Raw genomic sequence first — 17,511 nt, forward strand, 5'->3', positions numbered from 1 at the left:
TATAAGAACTCTCTGTGAAGTCATAGGTGTGACCTGAGAGAGAGACATTCATTTAATGAGTTAAGAAACCTCGAGGGCTAGGCTGCCAGCTTGTGTGATTTAGCTGTTTCCCCTGCACATGCTCATGCCTGATCATAAGTGAACTAGTATGACGGGTTACTGCTGGGCCTGTTCAGTCCAGTGGCTTGGAGAATCTGACAGTAACCATCTCCTGTCAGTCACCTGAGGTCCCATAATCAGCCCAGTTTCTGCTAGGTCCAATAGCAAACCAAGAGCTATTTTCTGAATGTTATTGGCTTTCATACTGTATCCTGATTGATAGTTGAGCCTATCATTTCTTTTCCTCAGCATACCTATGACACTAATAGCAGCCAGCCAAATCCACTCTCCTTACAATTGCCATTATCCCCTTACCTCTTGTCTAGAAAAATTGTATGTCAGTGTATGACCTTCATCCCATATCACAACCAGTGTCAGCAGGCAATGATGGCATTTGGAAATCAGGCCTGCAAACACTGAAATTTAGGGTCATGGAGATACAGACAGGGAGCCAACAGCTTCCTGTAAATATTACTAAATTATCTTCCAGAGAAGGCACTTCATTTTACATTTCCACTCACAAAATGCAAGGCCACTGTTTTTATCCATGGTGACTCGGACACTTTAGAATCTGCCTGCAATGCAGGAGACCTGGGTTTGATCCCCGGGTCAGGAAGATCCCCTGGAGAAGGGAATGGCAACCCACTCTAGTATTCTTGCCTGGAGAAACCCATGGACAGAGAAGCCTGGTGGGCTACAGTCCATGGGGTCGCAAAGAGTCAGACACAACTGGGTGACTAACACACACCTTTTCAATGTATTATCAAATTTCAAAGCCTAATCTGATAGGCTTTTTAAAACAGTTTTATTTAAAAAAATTTTTTTTAAAGTTTTAAAATTTTAAAATAGTTTTCTTCCCTTTTTTTTAAACTTTTTGTTTTATATTGTAGTATAGTTGATTAACAATGTTGTGTTAGTTTCAGGTTTATAGCAAAATGATTCACTTATACATATATATGTGTCTATTCTTTTTTTGAGTTCGAGCAAACTCCAGGACAGGGAAGCCTGGAGTGCTGCAGTCCCTGGGGCTGCAAATAGCTGGATACAACTTAGCAATTGAACAGCAAATTCTTTTTCCATTTAGGTTGTTAGATAATATTGAGCAGAGTTCCCTGTGCAATATAGTAGGTCTTTGTTGGTTATCTATTTTTAATATAACAATGTGTACATGTGAGTCCCAAACTCCCTACCTATTTATTCCCTATAACCTTTCCTTCTGTCTGTAAATCTGTTTCTGTTTTGTAAATGATTTCATTCGCATCATTTTTTTAGATTCCATATATAAGCAATACCATATGACATTTCTCTTTCTCTGACTTATGTCACTTGGTTTGACAGTCTCTAGGTTCATCCATGTTGCTGCAAAGGGCATTATTTCATTCTTTGTAATGACTGAGTAATATTCCATCTTCTTCATCCATTCATCTGTCAACAGACATTGAGGTTACTTCCATGTTCTGGCTATTGTAAATAGTGCTGCAAATAACACTGGAGTGCATGTATCCTTTCAGACCAGGTTTTTCTCTAGGTGTATACCTGGGAGTTGGATTGCAGGGTCACATGGTAGCTCTATTTTCAGTTTTTTAAGGAACCTCCAATACTTCATTGTTTTATGTGCATTTCTTTCTTGTGAAGTTACATCTGTTTTCAGACATATGAAAACCATTGATAAGTCTTTCACAATGAAAAAATCCACTGGCAATCCCTTTTTACATGCTTTGCCATTTTTTCTATCTTGTTGATCTTTTTTCTAATGATTTGTCAAAATTCTCTCTGTACTAAGGAAATTAGCCTCTATCAAATGGCTAGTAAATTCTTTCTCATTTTATATTTCTACTTTTTTGTTATTTAGAGTATTTTTTGTTTTTCTGAAAAAGTTTTTATATAGCTAGGTGTCTTAATCTTTTCTTTAATGCTTCTAGCTTCTTGCTTATAAAGATTTCCTTGTTACTAAAATTATAAAACAACTCTCCTCTGTTATTCTCTACTTATTTTAATTGTTGTACTTTAATTATTTATGTTTTTGTCTCCTTTGCTAGACTTTAACATCCTGAAAATCACATTTCCAGGACATAGAAAACATTAAATGAACAATGACTTTCTCCCTTCCTTCCTATCTTCTTTTCTTTCTATCTTACATATTTTTCTAACCTCAATACTTATCAAAGTATCTGGTATATAGTAAGTGCTCAATCATCTTTTTTAAATTTATTTTTAATTGGAGGATAACTGCTTTACAATAGTTGTTGGCCTCTGCCACACAATAGAATGTGAATCAGTCATAAGTATACATGTGTCTCTCCCTCTTGAATCTTCCCCCCCACCCTCCACCCCATCCCACCCCTCTAGGTTGTCACAGAGCACCAAGTTGAGCTCCCTGTGTTATAGAGCAACTTCCCATCACTTATTTTACATATGGTAATATATATGTTTCAATGCTACCTTCTCAATTCATCCCACCCTCTCCTTACCCGACTGTGTCCAAAGTCTGGTCTCTATGTCTGCATCTCTATTCCTACCCTGTAAATAGGTTCATCAGTACCATTTTTCTAGATTCCATATATACATGTTAATATATAAAATTTGTTTCTCTCTTTCTGACTTACTTCCCTCTGTGTAACAGGCTCTAAGTTCAACCACCTCATAGAACTGACTCAATGCATTCCTTTTTATGGCTGAGTAATATTCCATTGTATATATGTACCACAACTTCATCCATTTATCTGTCAATGGACATCTAGGTTGCTTCCATGTCCTAGCTATTGTAAATAGTGCTGCTATGAACATAAGCCTTTTTCAGCTATGATTTTCTTAAGTTATATGCCCAGTAGTGGGATTGCTGGGTCATATGGTAGTTTTATTCCTAGTTTTCAGAATGGGAGAAAATAATTGCAGATTAAACAAAGGATTTGTCTCCAAAATGTACAAGCAACTCATTCATGCAGCTTAATTCAAGAAAAACAACCTCTTGCTGAGATTCAACTGCTCTAACTCTTTCATACTAGAGAATGAAAATAAAAATGCACTTTGGACCCTGAAATGCTTTGCAGTGTGAAGATTTTCTATAACTACAACAAGAGCAAAAGCTATGACTATCACCCTAGCTTGTTACAAATTTCTGAACAGCCTTTCTATTGGTGAACAGACTGACATTTGGTCATTACAGGTGACCTAACATTCAATGACCATAAATGTCCTTGACAACAAAATACTGTCTTGTGACTCTAATCTAATCCAACTTGCTAATCACAGAAAACACCTGGTATTTTTCTAGGTCATTGATTAATGAGGAAACACTTGGTTTACAGTTAATCTGAACTCTTACAGTTCCTCAGAATCTATTTGTTTTATAAGAAGCCTGTTCCGTACGCTGTTTGCTTTTATTGCTGTGCAGACATAAGATAAGGGGCTTCCTTGGTGGCTCAGATGGTAAAGAATCTGTCTGTAATGTGGGCGACCTAGGTTCAATCTCTGGGTTAGGAAGATTCCCTGGAGAAGGGAATAACAACTCACTCTAGTATTCCTGCCTGAAGAATCCCATGGACAGAGGAGCCTGGTGGGCTACAGTCCATGGGGTCACCCGTTGCAAACAGTAGGACACATCTGAGTAACTAACATTTTCACTTTCAGGCTTAACATAAAACAAAAAACATATCTTTAAACAACTTTTCTTCAAATTGAGAAAATGCAACTTGGGAGTAATTTTTGGAAATGCATGTCATGTGTTCAATGCAATGCCCTCCTTCATTCCCTTGGTTTTCCATCAATTTTATTGATACAAAAGGAAAGGGAGAAATCAAACTAAGCTAAACTGTACATATTAAAAGCATTTGTACACATTTTTAATTCAATACTTTAAGAGCTAAGTATTATTATGCCTATTTTTAAATTGAAGAAACAGAGATTTGGAGAGATTAAAAAATTTATGAAATAGCAACTTACAAAGCTATTATACAAAATTTAAGCTCCAGAACCATATGACCACAGAGCTCACATTTCCCCACTCCAACAGGCAGCATGTATAAGAATAATTTAACACAATTTTAAAAAATAATGATCCTAGAGGCCCACTTTAAGAGATTCCAATTTTAAAATTCTGTGGAAGAATCTAGACATCAGCAAGTTTTAAAAGTTCCCCAGGAGATGCTAATGTGCAATCTGGTCTGGACCAGAGCACTATTCTGCTTTCACTTTCATAAATATCCCAGACATTTACACAGTGGTCTTATAGTTTTCAAAGTTTGTTTGTTTGTTTTAATCCATAGTTCATTTCATCATTAAACCAACTCAGTTAGGGATTATCATGCCCATGAACTAGGAGAGAAGATGCAAAACATTTTTAATCTTAATAGTATAATCAGTAACAGAAATCCAATAAAATTTGAAGAGGGTCACCCTAATGTTTTTATCTTACTGAGAATCTCCTAATCTTGGGACTTCCCTGGAGGTCTGGTGGTTAACTCCATGCTTCCAGTGCAGAGGGTGCAGGTTCAATCCCTCATTAGGGAACAAAGACCCCCCATGTCTATATGCCACATGGTGTGGGGGGGAAATGGAGAGTCTCTTAATCTTGCTCCCCTCTGGATCCTTCCTTTCTTTCCCTCCTCCAACAGTCTAGTTCTCAGCCCAGGACTCCAAGAGCTACTAATACTTAGGTATTGTTTGAAGCTCTCAGCTCTGTGTGCATGAGAGGGAGTGGTTGCCGTGGAGGACGGTGATTTATTACTGAAGCAACATAGGTTAGTAGTAAAAAGAGTTGAGGATAGAAGTCTGACACCTTAAGAAAGTGATTTTATTTTTTTGAAGCTCAGGCTCAACAACGAAATAGGGAAAATAATAGTAATTATTTATAACGAAAATAAGATAGAGCTTCCCAGGTGACTCAGTGGTAAAGAATCCACCTGCCAATGCAGGAGTTGCAGATTTGACCCCTGGGCCAGGAAGATTCTTTGGAGAAGGAAATGGAAACCTGCTCCAGTATTTTTGCCTGGGAAATCCAATGGACAGAAAAGCCTGGAAGGGGCGGCTACAGTCCATGGGGTCGCAAAAAGAGTCAGACACAGCTTGGCAACTAAATAGCAACAACAAAATAAGATAATTATATAAAAGGGATTTGTAGAGTGAAAGGAATAATCTTATTCTTCATTACCATTTTATTTGTCATGATTAGTTTTGAAGTGTTGTATTAGTGTCCCAGGGTTACTATAACAAATTATTATAATCTTGGTATTCAAGACTGCAGAAAATTCTTCTCTCTCAGTTCTGGAGACTAGAAGTCTGAAATTAAGGTGTCAGCGGGGCCAACCCCTCTCTAAAGGCCCTAGGAAAGAATCCTCTCTCAGCTGCTAGTGGCTGTTGACCTTGCTTGATGTTCTCTGGCTTGTAGCCACATTACTCCAGCCTCTGCTGTGTCTTCCCATCACCATCTCCTCTGTGTCTGTCTCAAATATCCGTCTCCTCTCCTCTTGTGAGGATATCTGTCATTGGATTTAGGACTCACACTGATAAGACATGATAATCTCTTCATCTCAGAATCCTTAACTTAATGATATCTGCAAATAGCCTTTTCCTAAATAAGGTAGCATATACAGGTTTCAGGAATTAGGACATGGACATATTTTGAGGGTAGAGGGGCACCATTCAAATCACTTTTAAATCAGATATTAAAAGTACTTCATTTTCCTTTAACTCAATATGTCACTCTCTGATTCATTAACTGTCATTACCAATATGTGAATTCCAAATTCTTTTCATGGTATATTAATTCCACAAGTCCGCCCTGCCTCATTTCCCAAATAACTACACAGAACTGTCTGCTGTTTTCCAAATATCTTCACATTTTGCTATCTCTGTGCCTTTCCATGTGCCATTTCTGCTGCTTCCATTTCTGGACTTGATCACTTTTTTTTATCCTCTTTTGTTAAATCTTTTTTTTTTAATTCTTTTTTAAGAGTCTGTTTATAAATGGAGGATAATTACTTTACAATATTGTTCTGATTTCTGCCACTTATCAACCTGTCAGCCACAGGTATATATATAGCCCTTCCCTCTCAAACCTCCTTCCCACCCTATCCACCCCCTAGGTTGTCATCAAAGAAGACTTCTCCTCTTTCCAAAGCTGCTAGATTCTTGGCTTCCTACTTTTGATTCTAACACATACTGCAGGCTGACCTTTACTGTTATAGTTGAGCATTTATTGGCTTTCCCGCTAGACAGAGCTTCAGTGTTATTACATCCTTGGGGTACAGATGGTGACTCATTCATCTTTGTACTACCCCCGCATGAAGCCCAGAACCAGGCAGCTGGTAGGTCCTCTACAGAGCTTGGCGACCACCGGGAATGACTGGCGGCATTTCTCCTAGGTTCCCCCAGTCCAGCCCCTATGGAGCAGTTGCAGTAAGAGCCCTGAAGTCTCATTCTCTTTTCAGTGGTACAAATTCTACTGACACATTTGTCTTATTCTCTATATTTGGACATTTAAAAATTATTATTTAGAAAGGTTGACTTATGGGCCTTTTTTTTTCTCACTTGGTAGTTTATTTTGTGGTAATTAACTTCTATCTATTCCAGGGTTTTCTTCTATGGAAGTATTTTTTGTTTGATGAAAAGTCTATAGCTTTACTATTAGTGATGACTGATATCTTACATCATGCTACTTTATTTATTTTTTTTATTTTTTGGTTTTCATTTAACAATATATTATGTTAAAATTAATACAGTATATTAAAATTGTCCACACCGCTACAGAATAGCCTCACTAATCATGCTACTTTAGTAAATGCTTTGCACGATGAAGGGGAAAGCCCATATAGAGACTGTGTTAGCCTTGCTTCTCTCCTCAGTTCTTAATCCTGTGCTTTGATTTAGGTTTTGTCTTTTTGAAGTTCAACATATTTGTTTTTCTGTTTACTTTCCCTCATTCCCTCAGGGGCTGTATCCCTTTTCAGTCTTAGATTCATACTTCAAAATTAAGCTTGGGAAAAAGTAAACAGAAGATTGAATGTTATGCATGCTGTATGCTGTGGGTGCATGCATCCCTGCATGGTTTCTTAAAAGATTTCTTAAATGAACACTTCTCAGATCCTCCTAGACAGAATAGCCATACTCACTTAAGTACTGGACTGCAAATCCTAAATCCTTTGAAGGAAAGAGACAGTCTGTTGTCCATCTCTATAACCTAGATGCCAATACAGTGTCTGGCACATAATAGATAGTCAAAGAGAGTTTGATAAATCAATGAATGTGAGTGCCTGTCTTGGGAATTGGCCAAACATCAGAAGACAATGGAAGCTTCTGATTTCACCTCCCTACTAAAATACCCACTCAATTTTGTGATGGTATTTAATTGAAATCATCTGTCCTTTTTTCAACAAAATATCTGGAGCAGTCCAAGCAAAAGCTTAGTTGAAACCAATGCATTTCACAATTCTTGTTTTGTGTGAAATGCTTCCATATGAAAAAAATACAGATGATCATGCATTTTCTTAAGCTCTCCCAGGCTTACTTTGGGAATTTAAAGTCTGTTTAGGTCTATGGGGATTTGAGTAACAAAATAGAAGGCTACCTACCACACTGTAAAAGCAGTCTTCGGAAGTCATCATCTGCCAGTGTCCCAAGTTTCAATTACAGTACGTAAGCCTCTAAAGCCCAGAGTGAGATGTCCAGGTATTGCCCAGGAGATTATAGGGCCTTTTCTCTCAGTTTTGTTTTATAACTGTTTTCCCAGAGACCTGGGCATCAGTCTCATCACATGTCAGTGCTTTTCTCAAGAGGAGTCCATTTGAGTTTCATGAGACTATTAGTTCCTAGTATATACCCTACACTGTGTCTAAGGTCACCTCCCTGTTTGCTCCCGTTAGTCTAACTTCCAATATTCAAACATCAACACAATCAAGTTCAGGACCTCACCACGTTATCTCTTGGGCTTGGAGAAGTTTAAGATAAGTGGATTCATGCATTATGATCACTTCCCAGTACAAACTTGACATTCTTCATAGAGTATACACAGTTTCATAAGGCAGTGGTCCACTGTAGAAGGCTGTGCTTCCATCTCTCACTTCTTCTTTATGGCCTGAAAATTGAAATACAGAGCTGAAAGACAATTATCCTGTTAATGTATGCACCAAACTGAATGCATTACATTTCCTGTCTCACTTCAGACAGGAAACAAATAGGATCTTAAAAGAAATGCTTCACATATTGTGTTCACAGTCTCTTTCCTCCCTCAGTTCATCACTTATCTACAGTTATAATATAAAATTATCAGCAAAAAGTTATAAAAGCATATTCAAACAGTCTCTGATGATTCAATCCACATTTTCCATCACTCAGGGCCATCAGTTAGAATAATTGGCTCCCAGTAAACGCAGCTGACATGCAGAATGGGAATGCAAAGCCGCCATTCAAGGTCAAGCTTGTTGTATACATAGCAGAGAACAATGCCATTCCCCCTCCACTCCCCCACTTGTTTGCCCACAGAGAAGGAAATATTTACTGTCCATGATAGGAGCTTGGGATTTGGCAGTGATCTAGCAGAGAAATAGAGACAGAAGTCTGTAGAGTAAGAAATAAAATTAAATTTAACCTGAAACAGTTTGTATCTAAAGAAACATGCTAAAGAAAATTAAGGAGAAAACTGGTAGCTTTAGGGGTCTTTTTGAAACCCAATGCTGCACCTCCATGGGTAAGACTGCAACCACTGAGACGTGTTCTCAAAGTCCTTACTTCTCAAAGATCACTCCGGATATATCAAAATTCCTCCCATCACAGTCACGGTATCTAGAAAGTCTGCTGAAATGTTAGAAAGAGTCTAATAATGATTCACTAAAAGACATAGTACAATTACAGTCCCCAAATATCTGGTGGGAACTTTATATATTTTCTCTCCCAGGTTATTTTTTCACCCTTGCCTTCTCTTTTCTTGTCTTTTCATTTTCATCTCTTAGTGGTTCAGGTTTTCAGCATTTTTTCTTACAACAGTTATTGTAATAACCCTGTATAATGCTGTTTCTACTGCAGTCCAACTGATCCTTCACACTAGTGCTAGTATAAACCCAGATCTCACTATGTTCATTTCCTGCCTAAAGTTCTTAAAGAGCTCCCCATTGCCTGCAGGGTAATTTCCAGGCAGGAGCATAAAATCCTTTCATAATCTGGCCTGTGCTCATCTCTTCCTACCCCTCAACCTCTCAGAATTTGCAGTTGCTCTAAGTACAGTTGCTCCAGGCCTCTGCCTATGTGATTAGCCTAGGAAACTCTTCCCCTGAGGCTCAGCCTGGGTGCCATTTCCTTTAGGAAATCTTCTCCAGTTTCTGGAGTGAGTTATACGCATTGTATGTTACCAAAGCAACTGGTTTCCTCCCTTTATTGCAACTACTCACATTGCATCCCAATTGTAGGTATACTTATCTGTATCCCTCACTAAACAGTAAACACGTGAAGGCAAGGACTGTATTCCCAGCATTGGGCAGCACATGTTAGTTACAGAGCAGGTGTTTAACAAATATTCCTTGAATGAATTCACATGTTCTTACTGGGCCAAATTCTTCCCAGTGAATTTTCACATATTTCATGTTTTTTACTTTTTCCAGTAACAAATTTACCCTGTCCTTTTATACAGGATTGGTCCAATTCTTGAAGCATTCTTCAAGTGTCAGGCTGAGGTATAGGAGAACATTATTACTTCAGACATTTCAAGGAGAGAGAGTAAGCTTGGATGGAAAGTGGAAGAAGAAAGGAGAGATAGAAGACAGAATAAAAGAGAAATCTTAAGACTTTGTTCTGATGTAACAGCATAGTTCTCTCCTTATTTGAAATCCCAGAGGAAAAAAAGAAACATGAGATGGTATTATTATATAGTGTTAACTCTATAATATGTTCACTATTCTATGTGCCTCCATGCATTCCATCCTCAAAAACACTCAAGAAGATCAGTATTATTACTATGCTCATTTGAGAGATAAGGGAACAGAGGCACAGAGAAATTATTTGTCTAAGGCATATAGCTAGTAAATGGCATATAAGTCTGACTCTTTGCAGCCCCAGGGACTCTAGCCTGCCAGGCTCCTCTGTCCATGGGGTTTTCCAGGCAAAAATACTGGAGTGGTTTGCCATTTCTTCTTCCAAGGGATCTTCAGGACCCAGGGATCAAACCCATGCCTCTTGCATTTCCTGCTCTGGCAAGCAGGTTGTTTACCACTAGCCCCACCTGGGAAGCACAGTAATTGGCACAGTGATGATTATAAACCTAGGCAGTCTGAAACCAAGACCCTATATTCATAACCACTATACTAGGTTCTTTTTACATGATGCAGTTCATAAGCAGAGAGGAAAATATCTGAGCAAGCTATAGCAGTTGCATAGACTTCAATGGCAAACTAGTCATGAGGAGAGGCTTCACTGGGGAGGTGAGGAATGACCAAGTCTTAGAAGAGTAGGAACTGACCAAGGTGTCCAGAAGTATAAAAGTATTTTATGAAGAAAGAATGATAACTGTAAAAGTGAAGAGGATGTGGAGAAGAATCTACATCTTGGTGTGGAGCCCTATTTATGACTGTAAGTTAAGTGAAAGGGAGAGGAGAAAAATAGGAAGACCAAGTTGGGCAACAGTGTGGGTTGCCTGGGTCCACACTCAGTAGGATTGGCCCAGGTTGCCTAGCAGGGATGTGGGGGGCTCTGCTTTGATAAGACCAGAGTAGCCCTCACATGAAGAAGCTCACCACAAGCCTCACCTAGGCACTTCCCAGAGCTTGAGATGCTTGGGAAACACTAAATATATACTATTAGGTAGGGTAAGATATGTGCATACACAGCTTTCCCATTGCCCCCTTTTTATATCAGTGAGGACATGGGGAACAAATAGATTAAATGGCATAACCAAGATTGTACAACTTCTTAGCAGCAAGGTTAAGACTAGAAACTAGGAGATACAGTATCCTTATTTGAAGAGCTGATCATCTTTCAGGAAGATAAAAATCAAATACATAAACACACTGATATCAAAAAAACACAAACAAGTTATACCATTTAAAATCTAAGTGTTGAAGAGTTGACTGAGTAAAGACAGGAACTTGGACATCTGGGCATCTTCTTGGACCAAGTTAGTTTTAAAGCAGGTTTTGGTGAGGTGATGGACTTTGATTGGAGACATAGAGGGACTAGGAGAAATGAGTTTCTGAATGGGGGAATGTCTTATGATACTATGCTGTATATACACCCATTTGGTGGGTTTTATGGACAGGCAGGTTTAATATGGAGGAGACATGAGACAGAGACATGGGAGTCATACAGAAGGTCAAGCAGGTGGATTTATCAGCTATGGAAATGGACAAGTTCAATTATCTGAGTCCAAAGGTCCTCCAATAGTCATATATGGATGTTAGAGTTGGACCATAAAGAAGGCCAAGGGTTGAAGTATTGATGCTTTTGAACCACGGTGTTCGAGAAGACTCTTGAGAGTCCCTTGGACTGCAAGGAAATCAAACCAGTCAATCCTAAAGGAAATCAATCCTGAATATTCATTGGAAGGACTAATGCTGAAGCTTAAATTCCAATATTTTGGCCACCTGATGTGATGAGTTGACTCATTAGAAGAGACCCTGATGATGGGAAAGATTGAAGGCAGGAGGAGAAGGGGACAACAGAGGAGGAGATGCTTGGTTGGCATCACTGACTCAATAGACATGAGTTTGAGCAAGCTCCAGGATTTGGTGAAGGAAGCCTGGCATGGTGCAGTCCATGAGGTCACACAGAGTCAGACATGACTGAGTGACTGAACAACAACAGCAAAGTGTTCCCATCTATAAAATGAAGTTTAAGATTCTTGACACATATAATTTATAGAGTCATTTTGTGACAATGGGTCCCTGGGTCTCCTTTTTTTTTTTTTAATTATTCATTGAATAAACACATGAATAAATAAATGGGTGAATTTCAGGTGAGATTTTTTTTCAAGTCCATCTAGAAGGAATGGAAATGTGTCACTCACCAGTGGATTTAAGCATGATCTGCTAAAAGATAACTCACTGTCCATAATGTCCTCTTGTGTACCTTCCCTAGGAGGAGAAAGGAAAAGAGAAAGAGTTCCCAAGACCCATGAGGGATGAGGACTCTGTGATGAATCAAACAGAAAAAGGAAGAGGTATTCCACAGTCTTTGGGCACCTATCCTCAACCTTCTGAGAATCACCAGCTCCATGGATAGAAAAGCATTTGATCCTTATATTCTATACCAGGAGCACCTAGAGTTTTACTTCTACTCTAACTACATGGAAAGAAATCCAGAATCCATATTTGGAATTTCAAGTAAAAGTGAGATGCTTTCTAGGTTTGGCTCCAAAACACCTAAGTATTGCTCCTGTTTATTCTCTACCTTTGAGGCGAATCTGGAAGGCTCCAATCCTATAGGGACCCTGATGACTTATCAGAAAACTTAGATAAGATATTTTACAGTATAAAATAGGACATAATTTCATCTAGTTTAAGGATTCTAAGACTTGGCACTTTTAAGATCTAGTAAAATTTCATAAAGCAAAACAAAATAGAAACAAAAGTATAGAATTGGCCTAGGGTGGCCGTATTAGTTTGCCAGGGCTACTCTAACAAATTACCACAAACTAGGAGGCTTAAATAACGAGAATTTATTGTCTCTCAGCTCTGAAAGCTAAAAGTCTGAGATCAAGATGTCAGCATATTGGGTTCCTTATGAGGTTTGTGAGACAGAATCTGTTCCATGTCTGTCTCTTAGTTTCTGGGGTTTGATGGCAATCTTTGGCATTCACTGGCTTAGAGATGGCATTCTCTTGTCTCTTCACCTCTTCTTCCCTTTGTATGTGTCTGTCTGTGTCCAAATTTCCCCCTTTTATAAGGACGCTGTCATATAAACACCACTCCTCCCCCAATGCCTTCATTTTAACTCCATCATCTGCAAAGTTGTTGTTGTCCAGTCATTAAGTTGTGTCTGACTCTTTGCAACCCCATGGAGTACAGCATGCCAGGCTTCTTTGTCCTCCACTATCTCCCAGAGTCTGCCCAAACTCATGTCCATTGAGTCAATGATGCCATCCAGCCTCTGTCGTCCTCTTCTCTTCCTGCCTTCAATCTTTCCCAGCATCAGGGTCTTTCCCAATGAGTCAGCTCTTCACATCAGATGGCCAAAGTATTGGATCTTCAGCTTCAGCATCAGTCCTTTCAATGAGTATTCAGTATTGCTCTGCAAAGTCTCTGTTGCCAAATAAGATGCCATTCACAGGTGCTGGGGATTAGGGCTTCAACATCTTTTGGAGGGACTAAATTCAACTGATAACAATGGCCAACTCGTAATTCAGTTATGTAAGGACATTCAGAAAAAAAACCCTGAAGTCTATTATCATCACTATTTCAGAATGAAGATAATTTAACCCCCAAATTTTTAGGAATCTTATTAACTCACCACAAAGGGCAGCCTTTCCCTGAAAGAGTAGCTGCAACCTTACATCAACCAACAGGAGTACATGGACTGTGCGGCTTCTACTTCCTATTGCTCCCTGGGTTGATGGGGACTTTGACACAGGTGGGCAGGGATCTGTGGAAAGGGTTTCTTCGGTGCATTTTGTTGAGTACAACTGCTTGAATACTGCTGAGACCTGCTTTGCAACCACCTCAACCTGAGCTTTGAAACTACAGCTCTTACATGCAAATGAAACAAACTCTCAAGTGGTACACTGTTCACACTTCACCTGAGATGATGTGAGACCTGGTTGGTTTCCTGTTTGTATTTTCTTCCTCAAGTATGCTATGGGCTGTTTCTGTGAAAGAGAAATTTGTTTTTATAAACTCTCACTGCCCCTGCGGAGCATTCTAACACATCTTTGTAGTATCTGAAATCCAAATTACAGCTTTGCATCTCCTTGCTTGGTTTAACAAAGTGATGTTAACCACCCCTTTCATTAGATCTTGAATGAACAACTTTGAAGTTTTATAGGAGAACTAACCACTATTCAAAGGCAATGATTGATCATAAGCAACCACTTGAATTCTGAGACCCCTCCCCCTTTCTCTTATTTACAAGCTTGCTGGAACCTACAGAATACTAATCACATTAACTGTGGATTGTCGATATTCATGACCAGTAGTTGACCTACTCAGAAAGCCCTGCACATAAACAGAGGATAGACTGTAGACTGTCAAGTAGTTTTAAGAAAAAAGAAAAGGATGGGTAAAGTTCATGGCTTACCTTTTTTTATATATAATTTCTCCTATTTGTCATTTCTTTTTCAGAATTTTATCCCTTCACTCTTAGTGCTGTGCAAAATTCAGAGTTGAAATGTGAAGAGAAAATCTTTAAAGAAAGAAAAAATAAAGAAATGTTAAGAGAGTCAAACTGCAGGTGAAAAGATTGGACTAGGTGGTTTGACCTCGTCTATGTCACTTTTTAGTTGCATAAATGAGGCCACAATATTTACTCTCCTTAAATCTCAGTTTCATCATTTATAAACTGAAATTAGCAACATCTACTGAAGACTCTTGAAAAGATTAAAGTATCTTTGGTGAGGAGGGGAGTGGGATACAGAGCGGGCTTTCAAGAAGCAGACAGTAAATTTATTAATAATGTACTTTTGCCTAAAGATGAAGCTTGACCCAAATACTGCAGAAATTGTGGTTCATGATAGCACTCCAAAAAATGAAATTTCTTTCTGAGTTGAGCAATTATGGAACACATTTTTTGAAAGAAATGATGTTTGCCTTCAATAAGATTAAAAAAATAACCAAATATTCTTCATATCAAACAACCAGAAGGATACTGCAACATGTCAAGTTATTCAAGGTCATCTAAAAGACTGGGAGTTGAATGTAGTTTTCTGGCAGACTTGTAGGATCAAAATGCTATTTGGTATTTAACATGGTTAAACTGGTGATTATCACAAAACTACATAAGAAATAAAATTTATCAGGTCCTTCAAAAGGTTACTTTCCATTCTAACCAGAAGCAAAATGTGCTTCTTGGCATTTGTAATTTCATTTTAGAATAGGGCAAAATATGTGCTTTGATTTTACTGTTACAAGTGAATTAAAAATTTTTATTTGAAGAATAAAATTGTTGAACTGAATAAAATGTTAAATAGGATTTGGAGAATGTAGAAGATGCGATTAAAATATCAGGGGAGCTACCGACAAATTCACTCTCTCAGTTGCCTTTCTTCCTAGCACTAAATGCACTTCTGACTGGAACATTTGGAGAATTTCACCTTGGCAGCAGTTTTCAAAGGCATTTTTCCTGACTTATTTGAACAACTTGTATAATAAAATCTCACCCATTCACGGAAAAGTCCTGATTCTTCAAGGAAGACTTCTTAGTCATATATAAGGCATCTCACATTCCTCCATGAACACTGACATATGAACTCAGGGACCTGGATTCTATATAATATAATGATTTCTCTCTATGATCTCGTTGCCTAACTGGGTAAGCCAGATGTTGGTGAAAGATCTGGTGAGTTTGCCTCATCAGGAAGTCACAGTATTACAGGGTATCTGTATACTTAGCAGAGTGAAAAGGGCTTCCCAGGTGGTGCAGAGATAAAGAATCTGCCTGCCAGTGTGGGAGATGCAAGAGACCCGGATTGGATCCCTGGGTCAGAAAGTTCCCCTGCAGTAGGAAATGGCAATCCACTCCAGTTTTCTTGCTTGGAAAATTCCATGGACAGAGGAGCCTGTCAGGCTACAGTCCATGAAATCCCAAAGAGTCAGACATGATTGAATGACTGAGCACAGCAGAGTAAACAAGACCCTCCACTACAATTCCTGGCACATTCCCAGACCCTCCACCACAATTCCCAGATATTTCTGTTCACATATCCTTCTCTACGTCATAGTCCTAGAGCTGAAACAAGAGGTAGTGGCCCTAGGAGAAGGCATCAGCCTGTTCTAGATTAGATCACACACTGCCACTTACTCAGGTTCATGACTTTAGAAAGGCCTGCATGGCTCCGAGCCTCAGTCTCCTCCATACTGTGGGGAAACCAATATCTACTTCACGGGGATTATTCTAAAATTAAGTTTGGTAACATAAGTATACAGTGCCTGATACATAAAAGTACCTTCTCTCATCCTACCTGAAGAAGACAATGATCTTGGAGCTAATAAACTAGATTCAGTTTGAACTGTTTTGTTTTATCCTTAGTTTAATTCAAAGTTGTACTCAGTAGTCATCAAGCATGAAAAAAAAAAGTAGACCTTGTTTCTGCTTTCTAGGAGCCAATCACCTAACCACAGAAAGCACATCAATGAAATATTATTTAATATATATTTTAAGATCTGTTGTGGGTATGATATTAAGTTATCTGAAGGTTCTTGCTTCAGTGAAGGTCGCAATTAGTGGTGGAGGAAGACAGAAGGCAAGGTTGTGTTTATCCTTGGAGGGACTGGTGTTATTTGTATGATTACACAGAACATTAGAGATGTACTTTCTCTTGTAGCAGTTTTCTGCGGTGTACTTCTCATTTGAGATGAATGGTCCTTGATGCTAAGGCTCATTAAATAGATGTCAGCAGGTGACAGCTACCACCTACTAAGCCCTTACTCTGAGCTGAGCACTGTGAATATCTTGTGTAAATCCCAGAACAAACCTGTGAGGTAGAGTTATTATCACCATTGTACAGATGAGGAAACACAGTCTTAGAGCAGTTCATTGATAGGCCTCAAGGCTACAGCTAATAAGTGACAGATCAGGATTGAAATGCAGGTCTGTTTGCTTCCAGTCTTTTTTCCCCTGAACCTCCAGGTTCTACTTTATCAACTCTATGTACTTCACACTAGAGGTCATATAGTTAGTGATCCAAAATACTTATTCATAGATTGATTATACAGAAATAAATTGCTGGCCTATTCAACATTGCTCAGGCCAGTTTGGATTTGCTCTACCCACTTATGTGAGATTTCATAGCGAAGATTTTGTTGATTTGTTGCAATCCCGCTTTTAAATGCAACTTCAAACGCTCTTGTCTAAGACTCACAGAACATGGCTCTTTTACTCAGATCTCCAAATTATATAAAGCATTTGCTAAGCATTGTTAGGACCTTTTGGGATCTCCCCTGATGATCTTACATTGGAATAATTTTTGCAATCTTCCCTTCCTTAGGCTATGAGTAAGATTGCAAGAAAGACTGCTATTTTTATGATTGTTGTTGTTAGAGAAAAAGAATGTTATGCAAGTCGGCAAGCTCTAAAACAAGCAAAATGGATCAAGAACACAGTTCCAGCCTTAGAGAGCGTCTGGTCTAAAACCACAAATGGATATAACATGGCTCTGACTAGCCTTCCTCTAACAGTCACAGACATCATTCAATGTCAACATATTTTAAAACTGAAAGGTTTTTTTTTTCTTTTTTTAATGTATTTTTATTTTATTTTAATTTTTTTATGGCCACACCACTA

General features: G+C 38.6%; 1 protein-coding gene across 3 annotated transcripts in view; it reads left to right on the forward strand.

Moving 5' to 3' along the window:
- The window catches only part of PTGER3 (prostaglandin E receptor 3), a 237,919-nt gene that overhangs the window by 160,915 nt on the left and 59,493 nt on the right, over positions 1–17,511 (forward strand). The window contains exon 3 of one of the 3 annotated variants that reach the window (XM_043878849.1): positions 12,157–12,315. The exons of the other annotated variants lie outside the window; for them this stretch is intronic. Within the exon in view, the coding sequence (XP_043734784.1) occupies positions 12,157–12,300 (144 nt within the window). The 3' untranslated portion in view covers positions 12,301–12,315. Of the gene's footprint in view, positions 1–12,156; positions 12,316–17,511 lie in introns of those variants that run through there. 3 annotated transcript variants of the gene reach the window in all.

This window comes from Cervus elaphus, chromosome 20 (assembly GCF_910594005.1).
Source record: "Cervus elaphus chromosome 20, mCerEla1.1, whole genome shotgun sequence".
Classification (NCBI taxonomy): Eukaryota; Metazoa; Chordata; class Mammalia; order Artiodactyla; family Cervidae; genus Cervus; species Cervus elaphus.